This window comes from Myotis yumanensis, unplaced genomic scaffold, assembly GCF_028538775.1.
Source record: "Myotis yumanensis isolate MYYU_CA2020_CCGP unplaced genomic scaffold, mMyoYum1.0.hap1 SCAF_13, whole genome shotgun sequence".
In the NCBI taxonomy this organism is placed as follows: domain Eukaryota; kingdom Metazoa; phylum Chordata; class Mammalia; order Chiroptera; family Vespertilionidae; genus Myotis; species Myotis yumanensis.
The window spans coordinates 7810748-7836819 of NW_027223764.1; the positions used below are offsets into that span (position 1 = coordinate 7810748).

The 26072-nt window shown below is 48.3% G+C and overlaps 1 protein-coding gene across 1 annotated transcript; it reads right to left on the reverse strand.

Moving 5' to 3' along the window:
- Positions 1 to 516: 516 nt before the first annotated feature.
- Positions 517 to 24694, reverse strand: LOC139021426 (pancreatic lipase-related protein 2-like). Its single transcript, XM_070431808.1, has 12 exons — positions 24631 to 24694; positions 22130 to 22284; positions 20301 to 20426; positions 18348 to 18482; positions 17489 to 17600; positions 16467 to 16586; positions 13748 to 13867; positions 10408 to 10526; positions 9833 to 9962; positions 4200 to 4311; positions 2922 to 3089; positions 517 to 729 (listed from the first exon to the last, which is right to left on the reverse strand). Exons 1-12 carry the CDS (start codon positions 24677 to 24679, stop codon positions 666 to 668), a joined length of 1410 nt encoding a protein of 469 aa, XP_070287909.1. The 5' UTR covers positions 24680 to 24694; the 3' UTR covers positions 517 to 665.
- Positions 24695 to 26072: the final 1378 nt, after the last annotated feature.

Here is a 26072-nt window from a genome sequence, read left to right on the forward strand (position 1 = left end):
ATGGTGGCAAAGGACCGCGGGTGGGAGGTTCCACCTTGGCTCCACCATTTTGTGGTTGTTGTTAATCCTCATCTGAGGACATTTTTTCCATTGATTTTTAGAGAGAGTGGAAGGGAGAGAGGGAAGGAGAGAGAGAGGAAAAAAACATCCATATGAGAGAGACCCATTGAGTGGTGGCCTCCCGTAAGCACCCCAATCAGGGCCAGGGATGGAACCTGCAACCCTTGTGTGTGCCCTTGACCAAGAATTGAACCCGAGACCCTTTGGTGTTCTAGTCACTGAGAACACTGGCCAGGGCCTGGGCTCTAGTCCGAAAAATCATTTCCAAAACGTGACCTCAGAACCCGGAGGATGGCAAACCAACACCTCAATGTCAACCCGAGGGCATTAAACATTTATTACCACAAAGATACAAGAGAGCACCACATTTTTTTCTTTAAATATACTTTATTGATTTTTTGCAGAGTGGAAGGGAGAGGGATAGAGAGGCAGAAACACTGATCAGCTGCCTCCTGCTACTAGGGATGTGCCCACAATCAACTACTGGGGATGTGCCCACAACCAAGTTACATGCCCTTGACCGGAATCGAACCTGAGAACCTTCAGTCTGCAGGCCAATACTCCATCCACTGAGCCAAACCGGTTAGGGCAAGAGCACCACATTCTCAACAAGGAAGAAGGGTCTGTAACTGGTTTCCTTTATCAGTTTCATCACCGCAAAAATGATACCTGCGGAGGAGAACATGTTCAGCGTGAGGCTTGGCAGCTCGTGGAAATGTCCCCTCAGGTGAGTAAACAGCATTTAGCCAAACCCTGGAGTTCACACCTTTTTGACTGAAAGGCTGGGCTACACCATCCACATTCCAGGTGGTTCTTACTAAGCAAAACCCCTTAAAGAACACGCTCTCCTCCCGTGGCCTTTTAACAAGCTGAAAGTGAATCAGCTGTGTTAACCACAGATTTTCAAAACCTGTGGATTTGGGTGGGCCTGGCAATGAATTTAGGCACTCGGGTGCCCCCACCAGCCAAGAGGGGACTTTCCCTAGAGTTCAGAACCTGGGGGGTCCTTCATACATTGCTTCTGGGAATGGAAAATGTGCCAGCCACTTTGGGAAACAGTCTGGCCGTTCTTCTAAAGCAGATGAGGCCCAGAAATCAGGATTTTAAAAAGATTCCCAGGTGATTCTAATGTGCAGCCAAGGTTGAGAACCGCTGTTCTAAAGGTTAAACATAGTAGTTACCACATAACCTAGGAATTCCGCTCTTAGGTATGTATCCAAGAGAAATGAAAACACATGTCCACTCAAAAACTTGTACATAAATGTTCACAGCAGCATTATTCATAATAGCCCCAAAGTGGTAACATGCCTGATGTCCATCAACTTCTAAATGGATAAATAAAAGGTGGTATATCCATATAAGAGAATATTATTTGGTAGTAAAAAGGAATAAAGTACTGATACATGTTACCACATGGATGAACCTTGAACATATTATGCTACGTGAAAAAAGCCAGTCACAAAGGACCATATATATTGTATGACTCCATTTATACGAAATGTCCAGAATAGGAACATCTATCCAAATAGAAATCAGGTTGCCCAGGGCTGGAGAAAAGGGGTGGGAGGTTATGGGATGATGGCTGATAGGTGTGGGTTTTTTGGGAAGGGTGATGAAATGTTCTAAAATTGACTTTAGAAATGATTCCACAACTCTGCACATATACTGAAAATCACTGAAGTGTATACTTTAAATGGGTGAACACAGGCTATGAAAATTATATCTCCATAGAGATGTTGGGGGGGAAAGACCATGGAGGGGTGTCACTCCTGAAGAGGGTGAAGCCCGCCCAGTTGGGGCAACAACCCAGCCATGAGATGCAGGACACCTGGCCTCCTCCTTTTCCTGTGGGCGTCTTTGCTAAAGACGAGCCTCCCTCAGGGCTCAGCTTCAGAATGTGGCTGGATTGGAGGTCAGAGGACTGAGGTCAAGTCCTGGTTGTGCCTCAGGCTCAAGCTCTGCTCTTGAATAAACAAAGTACTGACACAGCTTCAGTGACCTCTGACCCTTCCAGCACCACGCCCAGGAATGGGGACTATGACCATGTACTGTCAGCACAGCTAAGTCATGCAGTTGAGCAAGGTCTTCATATGTATTTTTGAAAATAGTTTGCAAAAACTCTACCCTCTAGCTTTCCTGAGTGGCCTTAGACACATTGTGTGACTCTGCAAACCCACTCTTCTCACCTTAACATGAGAGCAGTTGAACGGTGATTGAATTTCCTTAAGGCGGTGACATCTGTTGTTTTGTATCATCCTCTATTAAGGTAGCCTTTTTTCTTGCCATATTGTAAACACTGTTATGTTCTCTCCCTACTCTCACCAAGTAAGATTCTATCCTCTCAGCAAGAGAAGAGCTTGCCACTGTGAGCTAGATCCTCACACAGTCTGTATTCCTCTCAGGCCACAGTTTCCAAACAAAACAATTTGTATGAAAAAATGCACCCCAAAAAAATTAACCCCGAGATTTCCTACAGCTACTGCCTGGTGCTTTCCTTCTTGTCTGAGATAAAATAGAGTCTCCTATTGTCCTGTTTCTTGAACCCATGCCTTAAAATTGATGTCTTGCTCCAGCCAAGTTGAATTTGGCTTAAGGAAAACGAAGATTGATTTTTCCAAGTAAATAAGATGGATAGTTGGAAAGATGCAGAGTTGAGAGGAACAGTTGAGTAGATGAATGTCTGCATGAATAAGTGGATAGGTCAGTGGTTAAGTGGATGGAGAGAAAGGGATGAAGGAATGGGTGGGTAGAAGGATATGTAGGTGGATGGGTGGGTGATGGAATGTATGCATGTATGTTTGCAGGGATAGATTGATAAGGAAATAGAGAAACAAGACTTAGGTGCAATGAAAGATACTCACTTAGTCCCATTTTCTCCACTTTGCACTGTGATATTCGAAGTCCCCAGTTTGTATTGGAAGATATTTAGCCAACGTTTTTTCCAGAGGAACGTAACATTGTGGATTTTTCCAACGTTGATGTCCACATCAATGTCACGCACATATTTTGTACGTGGTTTGAGGGATCCTCTGCAAACATAGACATAAAGTGTTCTATCAGCTGGATAGATGAATACCAGGGTGATAGCAACCTGTTGTTACTCCAAATAATGGCTGCTGTTGGCTTTCTGCAATTCCCTTCACTGCCTCCATACACACCCAGGGCCGCTAAAACACAAACGTATCTGTGAAGAACACACCTTTAGAATAATACTGGACTCTAGATGTCCACTGTCTTGATTGGTACCTAGAGGGAAGTCAACTACTTGGGGCGGCATATTGACCCTTTAATTTCACTGCAGGACTTGTTATGTTTTTTTAAGGATGCATGTGCTTCAACCGGGGTCATCTGTGGGCATCTCATATGTAGCATAGCAAGTAGTCAAAGAACTTTTACTTAACATGAAAATTATTATGCAAACCTAGTGCAAAAACAGAATCTAATTTTACAGCACAGTTATTCCAATACATTTTACCAATCGCCTCATATACCCACAAGAGTTAGAAGCTGAGTCTGCCATAGCAATAGGAAGCTAGCTTCAGGCTTCTCATGGAACACAGTCTGAGTGGGGGATGGAGTGTGTGTGGGATGGGAAGGAGTTGCCATATAAATGTGCTTTGTCTAAGGAGAACATGATATTCATAAAACTTAAGCAGGGCCTGGCTGGTGTGGCTCAGTGGTAGAGTGTGGACTCATGAACCAGGAGGTCACAGTTCAATTCCTGGTCAGGGCACATGCCCAGGTTGTGGGTTTGATCCCCAGTAGGGGGTCTGCAGGAGGCAGCTGATCAATGATTCTCTCTCATCATTGATGATTCTCTCTTTTCCTCCCCCTTTCTCTGAAATAAAATTTTAAAAAATTAAAAGAACAACAACAGCAATCCCACAACTTCAGCAGGAGGAAGCAGTGATTGGCCATCCAGAAGGAGTCAGCTTTTAAAATTGCGAGTGCTTCCTCCCTGGTCCTCCCTCTTCTCCTATGGGGTGATTGAATTAGATGCTAAGAGACTTCCTTCTGGCTCTGACATTCTAGGATTCAAAGGTTCTGTTTGGCTAGATGTATGTAGAAGTGTATGCCCAATCTTGCATTAATAATCTATTAGGGAAAGTGTGGTCATTTCGCTTTACTATCAGACTTACTTGAAGATTTCATACTGCCCTGAGTTTCCATTGCTTCCATATAAAGCAATCCCGATGGACCCACTCATTTCCTTTTTTCCAGCCAGTGTGACTGCGACCCTGTATCTCCAACCTGTGCAAAGAAAAGTACTATCAGTTCAATGAACTCATCTTGTTGGGGGAAAATGACCCATGGGAGCATCCTTGTTCCAAGCTCTGAATCCCCCATGAGTGGGAGGTAGGGGCAAATATAACGAATGGTTTCCTTCAATTCAGTTGGGGTCCCAGGAATTCTGGTGGTAGGTGGGGTGAGGGACTCAGGGGGAAGTAAATATTGCAGCTCAGCATAATCTCTTCCCAACCCAGTCAGGTATGTGTTCTGATGGATGGAGGGCGGCTGGTTACTATACCCGTGTACCCAGGTGCCCACCACGGACTGTACCAGAAAGACCACTGGGAGAGGGAGATGTCTGGGCTACAACATTTGGATAAATCACTTACTGTTGCCTTCTTTGTTTTTATTTTTGTTATTTTCCCATGCCATGGACATATTCTCAGTGGAAAAATAACACAGACAATTTTTAAAAATGAATAAACCCTTTCTCAGTGCTCTGTCCACCTGCCCTCCATCTCAGGGTCTTCCCAGTTTGGTCTGTAGACTTAACTGAGCCCCGCGGGGTGATTTGCTGCCTGGGGACAATTGGCATTGTCTGGAGATGTTCGTGATTGTCACACCCAGGGAATGGGGTGGGTAGGTGCAGGGCTCCTGGCATCTGGCTGGTAGAGGTCACCGATTTGCTAAACATACTGCAATGCAGAGGACAGCCCCCCAATAACAAGTGATCCAGTCCCGGATTCCAGTAGAGCTGAGGTTGGGATACCATGAACTAGAGCTCTCTATGAGCATTTACACACACACACAAATGACTGTATAAAAAGTTAGGCTTTAGTCCTGAGAGGAAAGTTTATAGCTCTACAGGCCTATCTCAAAAAACAAGAAAAAATGGTAGTCAATCATCTAACTCTACAACTCAAAGAATTAGAAAGAGAGCAACAAGAAAACCCCAGAGTGAGCAGAAGGAAGGAGATAATAAAGATTAGAGCAGAAATCAATGAAATAGAGACCAAAAAAACAATACAGAAAATCAATGAAACCAAGAGCTGGTTCTTTGAAAGGATAAACAAGATTGACAAACCCCTAGCCAGGCTCACCAAGAAGCAAAGAGAGAGGTCCCAAATAAACCAAATCAGAAATGATAGAGGCGAAATAACAACAGACCCCACAGAAATACAAATGATTGTTAAACAATACTACGAGCAACTCTACTCCAACAAACTGGACAACCTGGAGGAAATGGACAAATTCCTAGAAAAATACAACATTCCAAAACTCAATCAGGAAGAATCTAAAAACCTCAATAGGCCAATAACTATGGAAGAAATTGAAGCAGTCATCAGAAAGCTTCCAGCAAACAAAAGCCCAGGGCCAGACGGCTTCACAGGGGAGTTCTACCAAACATTCAAGGAAGAACTAAAACCTACCCTCCTCAGACTACTACAAAAAATTCAAGAGGAAGGAACGCTTCCAAGCTCATTCTATGAAGCCAGCATCACCCTAATACCAAAACCAGGTAAAGACATCACAATGAAAGAGAATTACAGGCCAATATCCCTCATGAACATAGATGGCAAAATCCTCAACAAAATCTTAGCAAATCGGATCCAGCAGTACATCAGAAGGATCATACACCATGACCAAGTAGGATTCATCCCAGAGATGCAAGGATGGTACAACATCCGTAAATCAATAAATGTGATACATCACATAAACAAATTGAAAGAAAAAAACCACATGGTCATATCAATTGATGCAGAAAAAGCATTCGACAAAATCCAACACCCATTTTTGATAAAAACTCTCAGAAAGGTGGGAATAGAAGGATCATACCTCAACATAATAAAAGCCATATATGACAGGCCCACAGCCAACATCATACTCAATGGACAAAAACTAACACCATTTCCCCTAAGAACAGGAACAAGACAGGGATGCCCACTCTCACCACTCCTGTTCAACATAGTACTGGAAGTATTAGCCATTGCAATTAGGCAAGAAGAAGGAATAAAAGGCATCCAAATTGGAAAAGAGGAAGTAAAACTGTCCTTATTTGCAGATGACATGATATTATACATACAAAACCCTAGAGACTCCATCAAAAAGCTACTAGACTTAATACATGAATTTGGCAATGTAGCAGGATACAAAATTAACCCCAAGAAATCTGAGGCATTTCTATACACCAATAGTGAACTTTCAGAAAGGGAGATCAGAAAAACAATCCCATTTACCATCGCACCAAAAAAATTAAGATACCTAGGAATAAACTTAACTAAAGAGGTTAAAAACCTCTACTCAGAAAACTACAGGACGTTGAAAAAAGAGATAGAGGAAGACATAAACAGATGGAAGAACATACCATGTTCTTGGATTGGTAGAATCAACATCATTAAAATGTCCATACTACCCAAAGCAATCTATACATTCAACGCACTTCCCATTAAAATACCAATGGCCTTCTTCACAGATCTAGAACGAACTCTCCAAAAATTCATCTGGAATAAAAAAAGACCCAGAATAGCTGCAACGATCCTGAGAAAGAACAAAGTAGGTGGGATCTCAATGCCAGATATCAAGCTGTATTACAAAGCCACTGTTCTCAAAACTGCCTGGTACTGGCACAAGAACAGGCATATAGATCAGTGGAATAGAATAGAGAGTCCAGAAATTAGCCCGAACCAATATGCTCAATTAATTTTTGACAAAGGAGGCATGAACATACAATGGAGCCAAGATAGTCTCTTCAATAAATGGTGTTGGGAAAATTGGACAGACATATGCAAGAAAATGAAACTAGACCACCAACTTACACCATACACAAGAATAAACTCAAAATGGATAAAGGACTTAAATGTACGACAGGAAACCATAAAAATTCTAGAAGAATACAAAGGCAGCAAAATCTCAGACATATGCCAAAACAATTTCTTCACTGATACAGCTCCTAGGGCAGTTGAAACTAAAGAGAAACTGAACAAATGGGACTACATCAAAATAAAAAGCTTCTGCACAGCAAAAGAAACCATCAACAAAACAACAAGAAAACCCACCTCGTGGGAAAACATATTTGCCAACGTCATATCTGATAAGGGCTTAATCTCCAAAATTTATAGGGAACTCATACAACTTAACAAAAAGAAGATAAACAATCCAATCAAAAAATGGGCAAAGGATCTAAATAGACACCTTTCAAAAGAGGACATTCAGAAAGCCAAGAGACATATGAAAACATGCTCAAAGTCACTAATCATCCGAGAGATGCAAATCAAAACAACAATGAGGTACCATCTCACACCTGTCAGAATGGCCATCATCAACAAATCAACAAACGACAAGTGCTGGAGAGGATGTGGAGAAAAAGGAACACTTGTGCACTGCTGGTGGGAATGCAGACTGGTGCAGCCACTATGGAAGGCAGTATGGAGGTTCCTCAAAAAATTGGAAATGGAACTCCCATTTGACCCTGTGATCCCACTCCTAGGAATATATCCCAAGAAACCAGAAACACCAATCAGAAAGGATATATGTACCCAGATGTTCATAGCAGCACAATTCACCATAGCTAAGATCTGGAAACAGCCTAAGTGCCCATCAGTAGATGAATGGATTAGAAAGCTGTGGTACATCTACACGATGGAATACTATGCTGCTGTTAAAAAGAAGGAACTCCTACCATTTGCAACATCATGGATGGAACTGGAGAGCATTATGCTAAGTGAAACAAGCCAGTCAATGAAGGAAAAATACCACATGATCTCACTCATTCATGGATAATAAAGACCATTACAAACTTTTGAACAATAATAGATACAGAGGCAGAGCTGCCTCAAACTGATTGTCAAACTGCAGTGGGAAGGCCAGAGAGAGTTGGGGGACAGGAGGGAGGGGAGTAAGAGATCAACCGAAGGACTTGTATGCATGCATATAAGCATAACTAATGGACATAAGACACTGGGGGGTAAGGGAGGGTAGGGGTTTGTCAAGGGGGGGGGGGAAGGATACTTATGTAATACCCTTTGTAATACTTTAAGAGAAAAATTAAAAAAAAAAAAAAAAAAAAAAAGTTAGGCTTTGCCTGTATGGTATGGCTCAATGGGTCAGTGTTGACCCATGAATCAGGAGGTCATAGTTTGATTCCTGGTCATGGCACAAGCTCGAGTTTCAGGCTCGATCCCTAGTAGGGGTGTACTGATCAATGATTCTCTCTCATCATTGATGTTTCTATATTTTCCTCTCTCTCCCTTCCTCTTTGAAATCCCTAAAAATACATAGGCTTTTTCCCCTTCTGTAAAGAGTATGCACTGCTCTTCTCTATTCTCTTCTTTTATCCCCACGCCAGACTGACTCACCGCACTTCCCTGTCCTGTCCTGTGCTCCATAAGGTCGGCCTCCCCAGGGGTCCTTGCCACTAGCTTTCCCTTGGGTTCAGCCCATCAGAGGCTTGCACGGGTGGCCAGCAGCAGGAGGAGGGAGATGGAGGTGCTTGCTCCCCTGCAGCCTCCTTGCTCTAGTACCAGGTTCTGGCAGTAGCTGCCTTCATTCCATTCCTGGAGCCTCGCAGCCACTAGATTCTGGGCACCTCAGGATCCCTCCTTTGTTCTTTCAACCCCGTCCACTCCTCCAAAAGTGGGCCCTCCAGTGAGGGCTCCTCATTTGAACCACTTGAATGAGCTCTGTCTTCTGCAGAGACCCTGACTGGAAGAGGATATATTACGTGATGGTTTGCTATTTGCCTTTTTACTTAACATGCCCTAGAGGTTTTCTAGATCCTTCCTTGAATGGTTACATACAGGATTTGATGGTTAACAAGTGGTGGATATTTATTTTTCTCCCAACATTCTTTTTGTATTAAAATTAATGCTGAGGTGAACATCCTTGAATACCTTCTCCCACAAACATGCAAGCATTTTCCTAAGGTGCATTCTGATTTAAAGGAATATGCATGTAAGACTTTATAGATACCCCTAACTGTTATTGTGTATGCTAGGTGTCGTATTACATGAAATACTGTGTGTAAACAGTGTTCTGTGAAGTGCTGCATTAATGTTTTTCAATGTAAATCTCCCTTTGAAAATACATGCTCTTCTGTTCAGCCATCATGTAATATTAATTATATCAAGCAAAACTTGTTGCTTTTACTATCTTCTTTTTAAGTGAAAGCTGGGGAAAATAACACCAAAAACCACAGCATGCTCACGTGTGTGTAAACAGGGGGTCTAGCATGGAGGGTAATCACGGGGTGCCTTTGCCCCATCTTGCCTTCTTCGGTTCATGGATCTGTCCTTCCTGCCACAGGGTTGGGTGGACATGTGACCAGCCTGGGCCATTCACGGTCCACCTACTCCACTGGTCAGGATTATCGGTTAACGGGGTGAACGTGAGAGGCAAGACAAATGCCATCCTACCGTCCTTCCATTATCATTGAAGCTGGCTGGTGTTGAGTTTCTATCCATTGCTACCAAGGGTCCTAACTAAGATGGTTGATACACCTTTTAAAATCATTTGCAGTTTTTAAATGGGTACAGTGGAAACTTACTAGTAAAGTTACCACTCTCTCCTGTGTTCAGGAAAAACGTCTGTCCCACGGCGCTGGTGTTCCTCTGAAATTGGTCAGCATAGTGCCCCATTTTGGGGCATCCTGTGACTGGACAAGGAAAACAGCCATTCTAGTGGAAAAACAAAAATTTGTGTGTGAGTGGTAGGCCTTTCACTCATTCACTCACTCAATTGATCAATTCATCTTCCCATCCATCCCTCCCTCCCTCCTTCAATCCTCGACTCATCCATCTAATCATCTTTCTATTCATCTGTCCATCTACTCTCCATCCATTGATTAATGCATCCATCTCACCCATGCTGTCCAGGTATCCTTTGAGAATTTTTCAGAATGAAAAATTGGGGATCTAGGGAAGGCCCCCCAGGTTCAGGTCTGTGCCATGCGCCGCCTGCCCACCCCGCCCCCCGGAGGAAGAAGGCTCTGCGAGGCTCAGCGTTACCAGCACCTCCTCTTACTAGTCGTGGAGTTACATCTCTGCTCTGTTCCAAGCCACAGAGACAAAACCAACAACCACAGAGCCACCCCACCCTCCCCAGGCCCCTGGGGAGTCCCACCTCCTGGAACTCCTCGTAGGAGGCACACGGGTAGCCCAGGAAGCCGTCGGGATAGAGGATGCTGCTGGAGTAGTACTTGTAGCTTCTCAGGTGATTGCAGGATACAAGGTCTCGGGTTCCTGAGGAAGCAAAAGCCACAGGAGCTCACAGGAGACTCTCACTTTTGAAGCTTGAAAGTTCTGATCTGAATAAGGAGTCACCTCCTCATTTCAGAGGGGTGTCAGCATTCCCGAATGCCTCGGTCACAATTCCAAGTTCTCATTGACTTTGACATACTTTTGGGCAAATAGTTAATGATCAACATTTACAGCACATAGAGGTGGTATCTGGGGGCTTCTTTAGTCCTGGGGTTTGGCTCTGGTCGCTTTCCTCTACCCACCACGTGCCCGTGTGCTGAGCAGGGCTTGCTTGGAGCTGTGCATGTCCTGGGGAGGGACGAGTTCTAACAAGGACATGTGTTCTATCCTCCAGCGGCCAAGCATCTGACAGAAGTGAAGGATGAGGACTGGTGGCCTTAGGAAGAGTGAGAAAAATATATACAGTAAGGAAAGACAGAGACAGAGAGAGAGGCAGGGGGAAGAGAGAGAGGGAGAGAGAGAGGCAATAGTTTTCAAAAGGAATCTTACACTGTCAGCCAGTTGTTGAATGTTAAGGCCCAGATTGCTTGGTCTTCTGATTTTTCATGAGAAACCTGCATCTTGACTTTGACATGACAATGTTTCATGCTTACATGACAGCAGTGCATTCCCTCTTTAAAACCTGTCCCTTTGAAGGCCGACCTCCTGCTACTGTGGGCAGGGCTGGGCCAGAGGGCCCCAGTTTGAGAACCAAGGACCATCCCTGCAGGGCCTGTCCCAGGAATGCAGTTTTCTGTGCCCATGGCCCCAGGCTGAGAAATTCCTCCTCCTTGGAAAGCCTGAGGTCAAAGCAGTGGAGACCAAGGTCCCCTGAGCCCTAGGCTACTGTGTCACTGCATTTTATCTACCACCCTTTCCTTTAAACCCAAGTCCTCTTATTTAAAAAAAATTTTTTTTCTTGTTTTGTTTTGTTTTAGTTTTTTTCATTTCTCCAGCTCCTTGGTACAAAACCTCCCATGGCGTGATGCACAGTGACCCAGACATACCTGGGACCACTTCTGGGAGGTTTGGGGTCCTCTTTGTGCTGGTGGATTAGCTCTGCCTGCCCCTGGCCCAGGGACTCTTGCACCAGCACTCATCACCAGACAACACAACCTGTTTCCACCTTAATTGTTTCTTTCATCCAGAATTGCTGCCCTGGGATCCATAATAGAGGGGCAAGTGGATTTAATTGTTCCTCCAGCCCAGCGCCTGGGTGACTGGAAGCCTACACAATAGACGCACATACTCTGGGCTTCTTCACTCTGAATTGCCTCTTTAATTAAAGCTGGGCTCCTTGCTACTATGTGGGCCCTGCTGGTGGCTTCTGGGAGGGGCAGCCTCATTGTGACTCAGCGCTCCTTCAGCTGGGTCTTCCCTGGAGTTACCTGATTCTAGGCAGAGCGCTCAAAGGCTCCATTGGCTGACGGTGGATGTGGGCTACTGCTTTATCCACTCTATTCGTTCACATTAAGCACATGGAATATTCAATGCCACAGAGGCCTCTCTGCTCAGTGGAGTGGGCTGTACTGAGCGCCTGCTCTGGGCCAGCCCTGAGCAGGGTACTGGGGTGTCTGGGATGCCCGGGAAACTCCCAGCGGAGACAAACACTAAAATGAAATGATGGCAGACTCAAACCTCCATGTGCAGGGGGAGATGAAGCCTGGTCTCCAGGGAGAGGCAACAGGAGAAGAGCAGAGGCCAGACAAGGACAGGTAATGGAGGTGGCACTGTAAGTCACCTAACCATAGGGGGACTGAGCCTGTCTCTCATGTAAACGCAGACCTCATGCGGACAAAAAAGGGGCCACATACTAAACCTGACAAACTCAGGGGAGGCCTGCATGGTGGCCTTACAAACTCAGAGGCTGAATGTAACCACGTGGGGTGGGCTGAACATAAAAATTCCTAATTAAAAGCTGGTTATGGAGGGTAGTCCTGTCCCAGGCCTATAGCTTCCTTGACAAAGTTCAATATATATATATTTTTTTTAAGACTTACCCAAGGATATGTTTATTGATTTTAGAGAGAGAGAGGAAGGGAGAGAGAGAAACATCAATCAGTTTCACCCCAAATGCTCCCTGACCAGAAATCAAACCCAAAACCCTTTTGGTATACAGGACCAAGCTCCAACCAACTGAGCCATCCGGCCAGGGAGACAAGGAACCTTTACCTTAAGTGAAACTGTTTTCTTTTTGCATCTAAGAAAACACACCTTTTACATATCAGAGTCATCTTTTCCAGATGCCTCAGGGCACCCCCTTATAAGAGCACCAGACCCCAGAACCCCTCACTGTGACCTTGTTCCCCAAATACCACCTCTATGTGCTGTCAGTGTTGATCATTAGCTATCCTGTTCCCACCAATGTAAAAGAATGTGCCCTCTATTTTACTGTTTATCCAATTCCAGAGGTTTCCAGTTTTACTTTCCTGCCCCTCCCTAATCTACCACCCGTGGATTTCATGGAACCCCTATGTCTCCTCTTTTTATTCTAATGTTTAAAATAAGACACAAAACTGCCGATCTCCGGAGCATGTTCTGAGTCTGTTGAGATTTTGCTGCCCAGCAATTGTTGTCCGTTTGGCTCCAATAAACGCATACAAATTCTCTACAGGTTTGGAATTTCTGACACTGACACGCACAGGCCTCATCCTCCCTAGACCTCCAGGCCTCCCGCTGCATGCACGAGCTCCCCAAACCCACGGAGCGTGTCCCCACTCGGTCCTTTTACCAGCTCAGTCCCTTTTCTGTCCTAGCACCTGCCCACAGCAAAGGGTAAGAACGTCAAAGCCCTCCAAACCTTTGTGGGCACCCTTCAAGGAGCAAGCGGTGCAAGCAGCTGGGGTGGGGGTGGGCACAGTTAGAACTGGTATTTGCCAACGTGCCCGTCCAGCTCAGGCCTCAGCATCCTCATGAGGGGGGATGACACAGGCTGTGGACTCAAGGGTCCCAGGTTTTATTGGGTATGAGGTTGGGACTTTGCAGCCAGAAATTGAACTTTAATATACGGTGGCCTTGGGCAAGTTTGATAACTGTTCGGACCCAGTTTCTTCAGCTGTAAACTGGGGATAAGCAGAGTAATTCCCTCATGGTGCTGTGACAATGCCTGGGACAGAATGAGCAGGCAGTACGTGGAGGCAAATTCACTGCTACCAGGGCCCGGCCACGCATCCTGCCTTCTCCCCCAAAACAGAACTGTCGTCTTGCTTTGCTAATGCACTTACCTTCCCAGAAATCATTCTTATCAACAATGGAAGAAAGGATACTTTTCGCACATCCGGGCATTTGCTCTCCTCCATTTGGATAGAAATCCAAATGGCCCACCTTCTGGCTCATTCCAAAACCTGAAACATCGGAAGCGGCGGTGAGCAGGGAAGGAAGGGGTCCCAAGGCCAGGTCATGGCCCCAGAGAGCGTCCGACTCCTTCGGACAAGAATGAGAATCTTCTTGGCGAACTGACCCCTCAGCACTGCCACCCCACCGGGCTTTGCAGATCCCTCTCCAACATGAGCCCATAGCAAGACAAGGAAGGGGGAGCAAGCAGAGGCAGGGAGCATGCCTCCATGTGTATTTGCATGTGTGTCTGTCTGTCTATCTGTCCTGGGAGGCTGTGAACAATACTAATATAACCTGATACCATGATGCATCATAGACACCTATCAGGACTGGTGCAATTCCCATTCCTTTACTCATTCTGAAATTTTGATTTCTATGTTAGAAGGTTATAATGAGATCTCATTATTGTATTGAAAGCCCAGCGTAATGGCTGGACGCTTTGGCTTTTTAAGCACACAGACCCGTGATCACATCCTGGTCCTATTTACATACTCTGTGATCTCGAGCAATTACTACAGCTTTTCAAGCTTCAGTCTCCTCAGCTATGAAACAGTTATAATAATGCCCACTTTCTAGGGTTGTTACCATGATTAACAAGTGAGTATGTACAAAATGTTCAATGCAGCCCATGGTAACCATCACTATTATTAAAAACATACCCTACCCTAGCCAGTTTGGCTCAGTGGATAGAGTGTTGGCCTGCGGACTGAAGGGTTCCAGGTTTAATTCCGGTCAAGGGCACATGCCCAGGTTGTGGGCTTGATCCCCAGTGGGGGGCATGCAGGAGGCAGCTGATCAATAATTCTCTCTGATCTTTGATGTTTTTATCTCCCTCTCACTTCCTCTCTGAAATCAATAAAAATATATTTTTAAAAAATAAATAAAAACATACCCTTTGTTGGCTTGTTTCATGAAGGGTTACATAAGAAAATATTGAAAAAAGAACATTGAGTTTATGTAATATTAACTTTTTACATAATATTATTTATTTTAAATTTTCATTTCCTTAAACTAACAACAACTCACCCATTTTATTTTAGAAGCATTAAATAAAGGAATATAATTTGTTTCCAACAACACAAACTAGAACCAAAGTTTCCACAAAAGAAGTGAGCAAAATATTCAAACATTAACATTGCATTTTGCAAGTATAGGTCATGCATCCTATATAATAAATGAGAAACATGCAAATTAGCTCTCCCTCCACTATGTTCAAGCCACATCCACCAGCCAGTCAGAGTGATATGCAAATTAACCCGACAAAGATAGCAGCAGCTATGGAGCTGGAGGCTTGGGTTGTCCCAGTGACCAATGAAGGAAGCCAAGCTTCGTGCCTGCCCTGGCTTTCACTAAAGGAGTGGCTGGGGGCCTGGTTCACCAGGAGTGGGGCGGGAACTACGCAGCTGGGAGCTGGGCACTGGGCTGCTGGGAGCAGGGGGGGAATTTCCCAGGGCAGGCGCCAGGCAGCCGAGAGGCAGGGTGGGAACTTGCCAGGGCGGGCTCCAGGCAGCTGGTAGGCGGGTGGTATTCTGCCATCGCCCCATAGCCGCCCCATAGCCGCTTGCTCATTCGTTTACTCACTCATTCATTCACTCATTCACTTGCTCACTCACTCATTTATTCACTCACTCACTCACTTACTTGGAAAACACTCCCAGGTCCCTGGCACCAGGCCAGGCACTGAAGGTGAAACAGGATAAGACAGAGCTATGTCCTCAAGATGTTAGTAATTCAGTAGGGTGAAGCAAGCACATGAATGAGGCAGTTGTATGCACACACACACTGTACTGGGTTTGGTGAGGGCTGTAACTAACACCTCCTTTGTTCTCTTGATAAAATGGGGCCTCGAGAACCAGGCAGCTCCAAGCCTGTAGGCCTGTGCCTAGGCCCAGAGTGGCCAGAGTCCCGGAACATGACAGAGGGTGCAGGTCGGGCTGAGGGATCTGTCTCCACCCCCCATCCCCCGTGCACGAATTTAGTGCACCGGGCCCCTAGTGCTATATAATAAAACCCTAATATGAAAATCGACTGAACAGCCAAAAAACCCGTGGCTATGACGCGCACTGACCACCAGGGGGCATATGCTCAATGCAGTAGCTGCCCCCTGATGGTCAGTGCGCTCCCATGGGGGGACCACTGCTCAGCCAGAAGCAGGGCTCACAGCTGCAGAGTGTGCTGGAGCCTCTCCCGCCTCCAAGGGAGGCAGCACTAGGTGCAGGGAGCCTGGCTTCTGGCTGGTGAGCACAGCAGTGGTGGGAGGAGCCTCTCCTGCCTCTGCAGCAGCACTGAGGACCCGCAACCCCCCCTAATCCTTCCCAACCCCGCCCCACTACCACCAGTGCAGAAATGGATAGTGGAGCCTAGGGAAGGTCACAGGGTTTGAGGACTGAGCAACAGCCGTCCATAGGCTACACCAGTGTGTGTGTGACCTGCCTGGGGCCACAGGCTGATACCACTGGCGCAGGGCTGGCTGTTTATTTGTAGATGGCACCCACTTTGACTGGTTGCATCCAAGCTATTACTATAGTTAACCATGTTGAATGCCACCCCTGGACCTACTCTTACCAGTTACAGCCCTGGTCACCAAGCGGTGGATGAGGCACTCACCTAGGTAAGGGACTGTGGGGGAGGTGTCTGTGTGAATCACATCTACAAACATGGCGTCTGACGGGTCCAGCCTCACCTCCTCGGGCGTGCCCTGGAAGCATGGTTCTGCGGGATCCAGTCCTGAAAGGGGGAGGTGGACAGTGACAAACCAGGTTCCAACCCCTGGACCCACAAAATCCACGCGGCTTTCTGCCTGAAGCAGGGGCTGTGCCCAGCTCATCTTCAAAGAGAAGCAGAGGGTGGGAGGGGCATGGCCCACAGACTCAGTGACCTATATTCTAGCCCAGGTTCTGCTCAAGGTCAAAGGCATGTCTTCCCTGAGCCTCAGTTTCCTCATCTGGAATGTGTGAATAACAGCAACCTACCTTATGGGGCTATTGTGAAAGCCCCACGCAAAGGTATAAGAGAAAGAACTTTGCAATCTGAAAAAGTCTCCATAAACATAATCTATGAATCCCCCATCCTTCCTCCAATGCCTAGCACACAGCCCTGGGCAAAGGAGACAGCCATCACACTGTGTGCACAGTGACATACACACGGGACTCAGCGGTGTCTGTGTCTATGTCTTGTGTACCTTCATTTGCCTAGTGATTCATTCATTCATTCTATTATCTACCACGTGCTTCCTGTGACAGGTCTCAGCGACTTTCATTTTCTGCCTGTAGCTGGCACTGCCATGACAATTACTATTTGTGGAACTGATGAATTCGTATTAAAAAACCATTTCACTGTTCAAAAATCTGCCGTACTCTAGCAATAATAATCCTGAAGTCATGAGTTGAATGTGCTAGTTATATATTTCTTTTTTAATAAATGTGTTTTTCTTTACAATCCTATATTTTTTGTAATTCACATGAAAATGTATGGCAATTTATTTTTAAAATCTAAGTCTGGCAGGACTTAAAATCAGTGTCCCTGGATGACCAGTGGGGGCGCCGTTGGCCATGAGAAGTGCCTGTGTCTGGGCTTCCATTGCCCTATAGGCTGCCCCTCTCACTCCTACCCACCCCCCCACCCCTTACCTGTGATCCTGCCCACGGAGCCTCTCAGCCTCCTGCCCGCCTCGCCAGCCGCATGGGCGCCCAGGCTATGGCCAATGATGTGCACGTTCCCCAAGCGGTAGCCCATCTTGGTCTGTGGAAGGATGGCGCATCAGGGACCCCAGGCACGGTGGGGACACCCTGGCTCTCGGAAGGGGATGGGGACAGGTCTTGGGAGGAAAGACCTGGCTCCTGGAACCCCTAGGACAGAGTGACCCAACCCTGGGCTTGGCCAACGCAGTATCCAGAGTCCTCAGTTCCGAAGTGCAGGCTGGACGAGGGGTGTGTGGGTGTGGGGGGGAGAGGTAAAAAGGGGGTTGGGGGCGAGGGGGGGAGAGGGCGGTGACAGTGTGGAGCAGTGGCCTCTGTGTCCACTGCAGGCGGCCTGGGGAGCCTGGCCAGGTGCTGCCTGCTCCATCCATACCCACCCCATCCTCTGTACCCTCCCGCAGGGCCTGGGCCTGCCTGGACAGCCTGGGTAGCGGGCCCAGCTCTGGGTGCTCAGGAATAGACCTTCCAGAAGGTGGTAAGGGGCTTTCCCCTTTCTGAGAAAGAAGACCCATCTTCTGGGCTGACAATTCCCAGAATAGCCTCCAAGGATGGCTTATTTCAAAAGGGGAAACTGAGGCCCAAAGTGGTTCCTTTGCCCCAGGTTCCACTAGGGATCTTCAGGACACTCCAGGAGGGGAACGGTGCAATCTCATTTTAGGAAACGCCCCTCTGTGTGTCCAGGCTTCCAGGCCCGGCCCCTGTGCACCAGTCCCCAGGCTGCCTCTGGGTGCACGGGGTCTACCTGCCCCCTCGGGTCCCTCCCCACAGGATGGGGCTCAGGAGGATTTACCGACAGCCCTTGTATTAAGAACGCTGCCTCGGCTCCCACGACTCGAATGTTGTGGACGGCTTGGTTGTACTCTGTCCTGGACCCACCCATCCAGTCCACGCAGATGCAGTTCACCTTCTCCACCTTAAACATTCTCTGGGGGAATAAAAACAAGAGGGAGAATCCAATGTATTAACAGGCACAGGCCGCACACTCCAGACACAGGAATTCACAGCCACCAAGCATCTCATGTGTGTCAGAGTTTTCATGTTCCTCCCACTTGTCCTAATCCTCACCACTCCACCAGGAACCGGTACCTGATCCCCACTTAACAGATGTGAACACTAAGGCCTGGAATGGTGTAAGTATTGGCTGAAGGTCTCCCAGATGGTTATTGACACAGCCAGGCAGAAAAAGGATCGCTTACTACATCAGGGCTTAGCCCACTGTTATGGGAGGGCCAGATCCACCTGCTCATATAAATCAAGTTTTATTGGGAACAGCCACACCCCTTTGTTTACATTCTCTCTCTCCCTCTGCTTTGGAGCGACAACAGGGTTGAGTGGAGACCATATGACCTGCAAATGCTGAACTATTTACTACCCAGTCCTTTACAGGAAGTTGGCTGCCACTTGTACTAAGTTTGCTGACTCTGTACTAGGTGCTGAAGCCACGGGAGGGCTGCTGTTATGTTCCCAACAATGCGTAGGGGGGAGCTAGAAGGTATTAACAGACAAGATGACATTTACATGGAGGCAGCTACAACTCTCCCCACATGTGCATCTTTTATATTATGTGGTGTGGCCGCCGTGTGCTGCCTAAACTCAGACTGCTCCGTGATGGGACCAAATAACTGTCAGAAAGAGCCACTGCAGAGCCTGTGTTCACTGGAGGATGGCCTGGACTACCCCGGGGAGCAAGGCAGGGAGGAGTGGCCTGGAGGCGAGGGCCTGGGGATGGACACGTCCCCCTGACTGTCCCAGCTCCACATTCACATGGCGTCCTTCTGGGACTTGGGGACACCTGTGAACGCCCAAACCTCCAGAGGAGCAGCCCACCCTTGGGAAGAAGCTGCTCCAGGTCTCCCCAGTGCAGATTAAGCTGAAAGCCATGCCCCTGGGCACCTCCTAAAAACTAAAGCTACAGACACAAGGTTGTGGTATTTTATAGACAGGAGACCTGGCTTTGCATTCCCACCTCTGAATTCAAATCTGGACAAATGTTGAACTTTTGCTGCCTTAATTTCCTCATCTATAAAATGGGAACAATAACTCTACTGTTCTCACAAAGTTACTAGGGGAGGGTGGTGGACGGTTAAATGAGACAAAGACTGTGAAATAATGATCAGTGTCAGGCTCAGAAGAAGTCCTCAGAAAATGCATGTTATGAATAATGATTTATCACTAACATTCCTGATTCCTTCAGAACTGCACCATCCAATGCTGTGGCCACTGGCTCCAGGTGCCTATTTACAATGAATGAAACTCCATACAATTTAACAGTCAAGTCTTTGGTCAACTCCCCGCATTTCAGGTGCTGGGTGAGCGCAGGGGAGCAGTGGCTCCTGGTTGGGACATGACGCCATGGAGCCTTTCCGCCCTCACAGGGCGCTCTGTGGGACAGCAGGGTCTTAGGGGCCACGTTTACGTGGGTTTCTAATGTCACACGGGGGCTTTACATAAACCACCCGAGACCAATGCCAGGTAATTTGCTGACGCCTCCGCTTTTGGGCGTTTTGATTGGGCTCTGGGTCTCTTTGGTCTCCTGAAGAGAGGCTGGGCTAGAGGTCAGGGGGTCGGGAGAACTTGACAGTGGACGCTCCGGAGGACCCGGGGATTCCTCGGAGATTTGAGGATGGAGCATCTGTCCCTGGATGGTCTGCGTTCCCAGTCTCAGGGCAGTGACATGGAAAGTGTTTGAAGCTGGGTGCCGGGTGCTGGTCTCAGCGGGGAGTGGCCGGGGGCAGGGCCCTACCTGGCACATGTCCGTCAGCCATGTCTCCTCCCCCTTGTCTATGAAGCCGTGGATGATGAAGCGCGTCTTGCGGTCCAGTCGGAAGTTTGAAGCCTTCACAGTGGCCAGGTCCGTGGAGGAGATCCGCTGGTTAAAGTGGAAAAGGTGAATTGGGACGTTGGCCTTTCCAAGCCAATGGCCTGTGAGAGCCAGTTCCAGGGAGACTGGGTCACGGGATCAGCTCCCCCGAAGTTGGGTGGGGCTAGAACAGGAGTTCCTGCCCTGGGCTTTGAGGACAGGATTCACAAGGTCCACGTTCATGGACTTCCTACCATTTCTGTTAATTATGAAATTGGCAACAGGCCACGGTCATGGGAACAGCATTCTGTCACCAATGGGAGTCACGGGAATTTTTCCTGTCACAGGACAGTGGTCGCAGATGTCTTAAAATCAGTTATTCTCATTACTATTTGTAGTGGCCGTAGTTAGACCAACACGTGGATCTTGATATTTAGTGAGATAATAATAAAGCAGCATAAATATGACTGGGACATATATTTATCATTTCAAATGTCCTGATAACTGTTTTTCAATCTAATTGGTTTCCTTTGTAATCCAATGTGTTTTATTTCATACATTTAAATACATCATCCCGAGAAGGGACCCCTCAGCTTCCCCAGATGGTGGAAGAGGTTCCTGGAACAGAAACAGTGAAGGACCCCAGGCCAGAAGCACCAAAAGGAGGGGAGATGCAGCTCAGTGAAGCCATGAGGGGCACCTCAAGCTTGTAGCACTTAAGAACTGACCCCTACATGCCAGGGGCCCCTTCACCAGCCCCCTGGGCACCACGCCTGAGGAAGGATCAGAAGATAAAAACAGCCCAACAACCAGACCAACTGGGCTCCCAGCTGGGGGCTGCAAGGGGGAGTTTGTCACCTACAATCCCAGGGCAGCTGGCCTCAGGGATGGATGGCCAGTCACCTGCTCTCCAAACTGTCAGGGATGGAGCTGTGAGCAGCTGAGCTCTGAGCACCTTCTTCCTGGTCACTTCTAAGCACCTGGAAGAGCCTGTCCTGCCTCCACCCGCAGGCCTTCTGAGAACTGGAGGTTACTCCTAAGGCCCTTTTTTCATTTGTGGTTAGATGGCCCCTCCCACTCTGGCCAGAGTTGCTCAGTGGTTAGAGCATTGGCCCATGCAAAGAAGGTTCACGGGTTTGATTCCCAGTCAAAGGCTTGCACCTGGGTTGCTGGTTTGATCCCAAGCCCCAGTTGGGGCTCATATGGGAGGCAACCATTCAATGTGTCTCTCTCATGTAATTGTATCAATGTTTCTCTGTTTCTCTCTCTCTCTCTCTCTCTCTCAGTCTCTCTCTCCCCTTCCATCCCTCCCTTCCCCTTTCTAAAAAGCAATGGAAAAAATATCCTCTGGTGAGGATGAACAACAACAACAAGTCCCTCTCCCACACCTGCCTTCTGGCTCATCAGGAAGGACTTACACTCCCACCCTCATTCCCTGAGCGGCTTCTCTCCTCCCACCCCCAGGGCAGGAAGAAGATGGACACACCAGGCCTGGATTCCGTATAAATGCTGCTCCTACCCGCTTCCTCCCAGGACCGGGGGTCAGTGCCAGGAAGGCCTGTGCATAGTGTGTGGATTGTAGGCGTTTCTGGGCCCGGCACCCATAGACCTCATCAGGGGTTCCTGATCCTGAGAGCTAAGGTGGCTGCCAGTGGAGAGGGAGCATCGCCCCGACTGCCCCACGGCCCTGCCTTTTCCTTAGACAACCCCGTGCAGACTCCAGTGTGGGCGCCCCACTCCACCCGCCCTCTGTCCCGCCAGGCCCCTCTTACTTGGAAGCTGTTGGGATTCTCATTTGTGTAGAGAAGAAACCGAGTGTCCACGTCCTTGGGGGACCAGGGGAATAGCTTCAGGGGCCGCTCTGAGATCCCCGTCCAGGGCTTCTCATCAGAGAAGCAGCCAAAAGGTGGATAGCAGACCTCCTTTCCTGGGGCAGAAAGAGCAGCACACGGGACACTGTGAGCTCAGAAGAGGAGCGACCTCGCCTCAGCTACACAGGAGGCGTTTCAGGGAGCAGCCCGGGCTGGCGAGGCCAATGCTGGGCTCCACCTGCTGTCAGTGCTCCCCAAATCCCAGGGAGACAAGAATGGCCTGTGCACACTCCCAGCGCCTCCCTGGGCGATTCTGATTCACAGGGAGGACAGGGGGGCACCGGGCACTATTTGTTTCATGCTGTTTTCCCCCTGATCATCAGGCCAGAGGGGGTTTGGCTGAGCTTCCTGGCAACCTTCTGCCTTAAAACTACCTCTTCCAGGAGAGCCCAGGCGGCCCTTTACATGCCATCACCCGGCATCAGGTATGATAGCGCCTGCGATTCTGTAGCTCAGAGATGCTGCTGGGTGGACCCTGATGCTGGCGCCACACCCAGCACAGCAGCTGATCCTGGGTGCGGTCCGATCCCCTTGTCTTCATGTCACCCCTAGATGCACATTGTCCCCCCAATTATTCTCTGCCATTTCAGGTTTTCCCTGTTGTTCTCAGCAAAGGTACATTTCTTAAGGCCAGGGATGACTGAGTTTTGCATCATTCTGTATACAGCAGGGGCTCAATACATGCAACCGATCATCCAAATAACCTCGTCCACATCTGAGGGTCCTGCCTCTATGTACAGCACAAGCATTTTCACAGAGAGTGCCCACTGAGGGCGCATGCTCAAATCCAGAGGATTTCAATGGCTCTTCTCCCTTAGGCTTCCTCAATTCTGAAGCTGATGGTGCCAGAGGTTGGCCATTCACTCAAACACTGACAATAGTCATCAGTTTTTACCACCTGAAGCAAGAGTAGACTGTTTACTCTGTGCCAGGTACCACACTAGCGCTTCACCAGCATTATTCCCTTTAAGCCTCAAAATAGCCCATGAGTAAGGAATTACTTCCATTTTACAGATGGGAAAACCAAGGCACAGAGAGACAAAGTAAGCTGCCCAAGGTCACAGCCAATGGGGGGGCCAGGATTTGAACTGGGGGAGTTTAATTGGGAATAAAGCTAGGCACTGAGGAGATAGATACATCAGGTACAAACCCAGCCTTGAGAGAGAAGAAATCTAACAGGAAAGGTATCATGATGTCCTTGACTTCCTTCCAGGAAGAGGGACCAGTCCCGGAAGAAGGGCTGCTGAGACTAAAGCAAGTCTTGCTTCAGGTGGTAAATGCAGGAGCTTGAAGGCCATTGTAAGGCACCTGGGCTTTTAGGTGGATAGTGAATGGGAGGTGCTGGTGAGTGTGGTGGGGCTTGTGCTCCATGAAGGTGTTTTCGGGAACCCAGTGTGGGTGGCTCAGAGGCAGGAGAGCCTGGAAGAGGTGGGGGTTGGAGTGGGGCAGTACCGGGATGGTGGGTCTGAGAGGTAACAGGCATTCTAGTCTTGGGTGACAGTGGAAATGAAGGGAAGGGTGGAGATATGGGATAGGGAGTGGTGCCTGAACCTGGACAAGTAAGTATGATGCGTGGTCAGAGGCCCTGGTGTAGCTGCCTGGAAATTGGAGGGGATACAGGGGGGCCAGGGTAACAGAGGCTGGGCCATGGGGAAGCCACAGGAAAAGGACGAGGAGAGCGCAGGCAGTTATCTCCTTGTGCTGCCCACATTTTGGGCAGGAGGAGGCAGAAGAGGAGCAAAGGAGACCAAGAGGGGCCTGAAAGGCCTGAGGAACAGCCAGACCCAGGTGGGCTCTGCTCTCTGGAGTCAGGTCCTGCTGCATGGCCAAGATGGAAGGGAGGCCAAGAGTGGGCTGGGCGAGGTGTGGAGGAAAGTAGGACTTGTGGTGCAGTAGGAAGCCCAGCAGAAGGGAGGCCAGAAGAAAGGCTCAGGTTGGAGCTGGAGAGAGAGAAGTGGCAACAGAGAGGAGTGATGGGGAGGGAGGGACCAGAGGGGGCACTCCTGTCACAGGCCCGGCAGGACAGTTTTCCCCGGGACACATCCGTGTAGCTTAGGCTTCAGACATGCAGTTGTTCTCGCAAGGGACTGAGGGACTTGGGGGCCTGTCGAGACCACAGTCCCCCAATCTGCTGCTCAACAGCCTACCACTTGGGTCACCCCATCACAGCCAGTTGCTGGAGGAAAAGGGCAGGTGGGTCCCCAGGGTCATCTGTGCCCAAGACTTTGCCCTGTGTTTGCTACAGCATCAACACTCCCCAAGAGGTGGCAATTGTTTTTGTTGAAATAATGATAATGCTGTTCATTATGATGATAATGATGATGAGGCCTCTATCTGCCTTACCCAGAGGCCAGCCCAGGCACGGTCCCTTCCTCCCCACGGGGATGGGACAGCACCCTCACCTCTGACGGTGGCCAGCAGGAGGAGGCCGACGATCCAGGAGGGCAGCATCTACATGGATGAAAACACAGACAGTGGAGACCATCGCCCAACCCAGACAGGGCAGGGGGCCTGGAGCCCAGGGAAGCCCGGTCCTGGGTCCCATCAGGCTGTCCCTCCAGGCGGGACCCTGAGGCTGAGGCCTCCCAACACAGGGAGAGGGGAGCACCTCTGTGGAACCCGGATGCCGGATCCTCCCAGCACAGTGTCTGCTCCCTCTGGGCCACGTTCCTCTGGCTGCCCACCCCTGCCAAGTGCCCTGCCCGGGCAGAGCCATGACTTACTGTGAGACACCTGTGCTCCACTCAGCCCCCGGGTGGCCGTGGCCTTTTATAACCATGCTTTGTCCTTTGGACTTTTTAGAGGAAAGGACAGGAAGATGGGTAAGTGTCCTTTGCACCGAGATTATCATAAACACATACAGTCAGCTCAGCGGGGAGCAGAGGTATTTAAAGTGAGATCAGAGGGGAAAAAATAGACTTTGGGACAGGTGTTACATTGGAAATCAGTGAACTGCACAGAGGACACCTTAATCAATAAGTCAAACTTGGAGTCTTCATTACGCCGGCGGTCTCAAATGAGTTATCTCCAGAGTCTGAGCAAACTAATATGGAGGAAGCTTTCCCTTTATACCTTCTCTGTTCCTTTGTCTCCTAAATATGGGGTTTCCGGATCTTTGGCAGACTTTACAAAGAGCCCTATGTAATGGGAGATATTTTGCAGGAAGCTTGTAGCCTTGAGCACAGTACCATTTAGATAACTCAAACACACCTGGCATGGCAGTTACCAGGGATGGCAACAGAGCGGATTGCAAGGCCAGGTAATTGAGCTTCTTTTCCCTATTATTTGAGCAAGCATGTTTACAGAAGCCAATAATAGCAGAGTTAATTCATAGAACAAAGGACCATCTATCTTTAGTGGACAATTTCAAATAGCAGTTTTTGCAACATGGAGGTTACAGGAGCAAGATGGAGTGCCTGTGCTTCACAGGAAAGGACCCCATTAATCTGAATCTACAGGTTCAGCTGCCAAAAGATTGTGTTTCCGAGGTGAGAACAGGGAACACCAAGCCTGCTGTTCAGAATCCCTTCGTAACAGGAGCCCAAGCCAGTCTTGGTGCCTGCAGGTGTTGGAAGGAATGGGGTCTGCAGGTTTGCTGTTCCTAGAAGGCACCTGGGTATGAAGACACAGGTGTCCTCATCTCCGGGGTCAGGCTGGGTGGACAGCTGCCGCCAAAGGACCTGGACAGAGAACAAAAGCAAAGGCAACCCTTTGATGAGCAAGAAAGAGTCAAACAAACTCTGTTTAAAGAGATAGCTCTGTTTGGAAACCACATAGTCTATTTCCAAATAATTTCTGAACTGTGTGCACTGTACTTTGACCTGGAGATAAGAAGGTTGAGGTG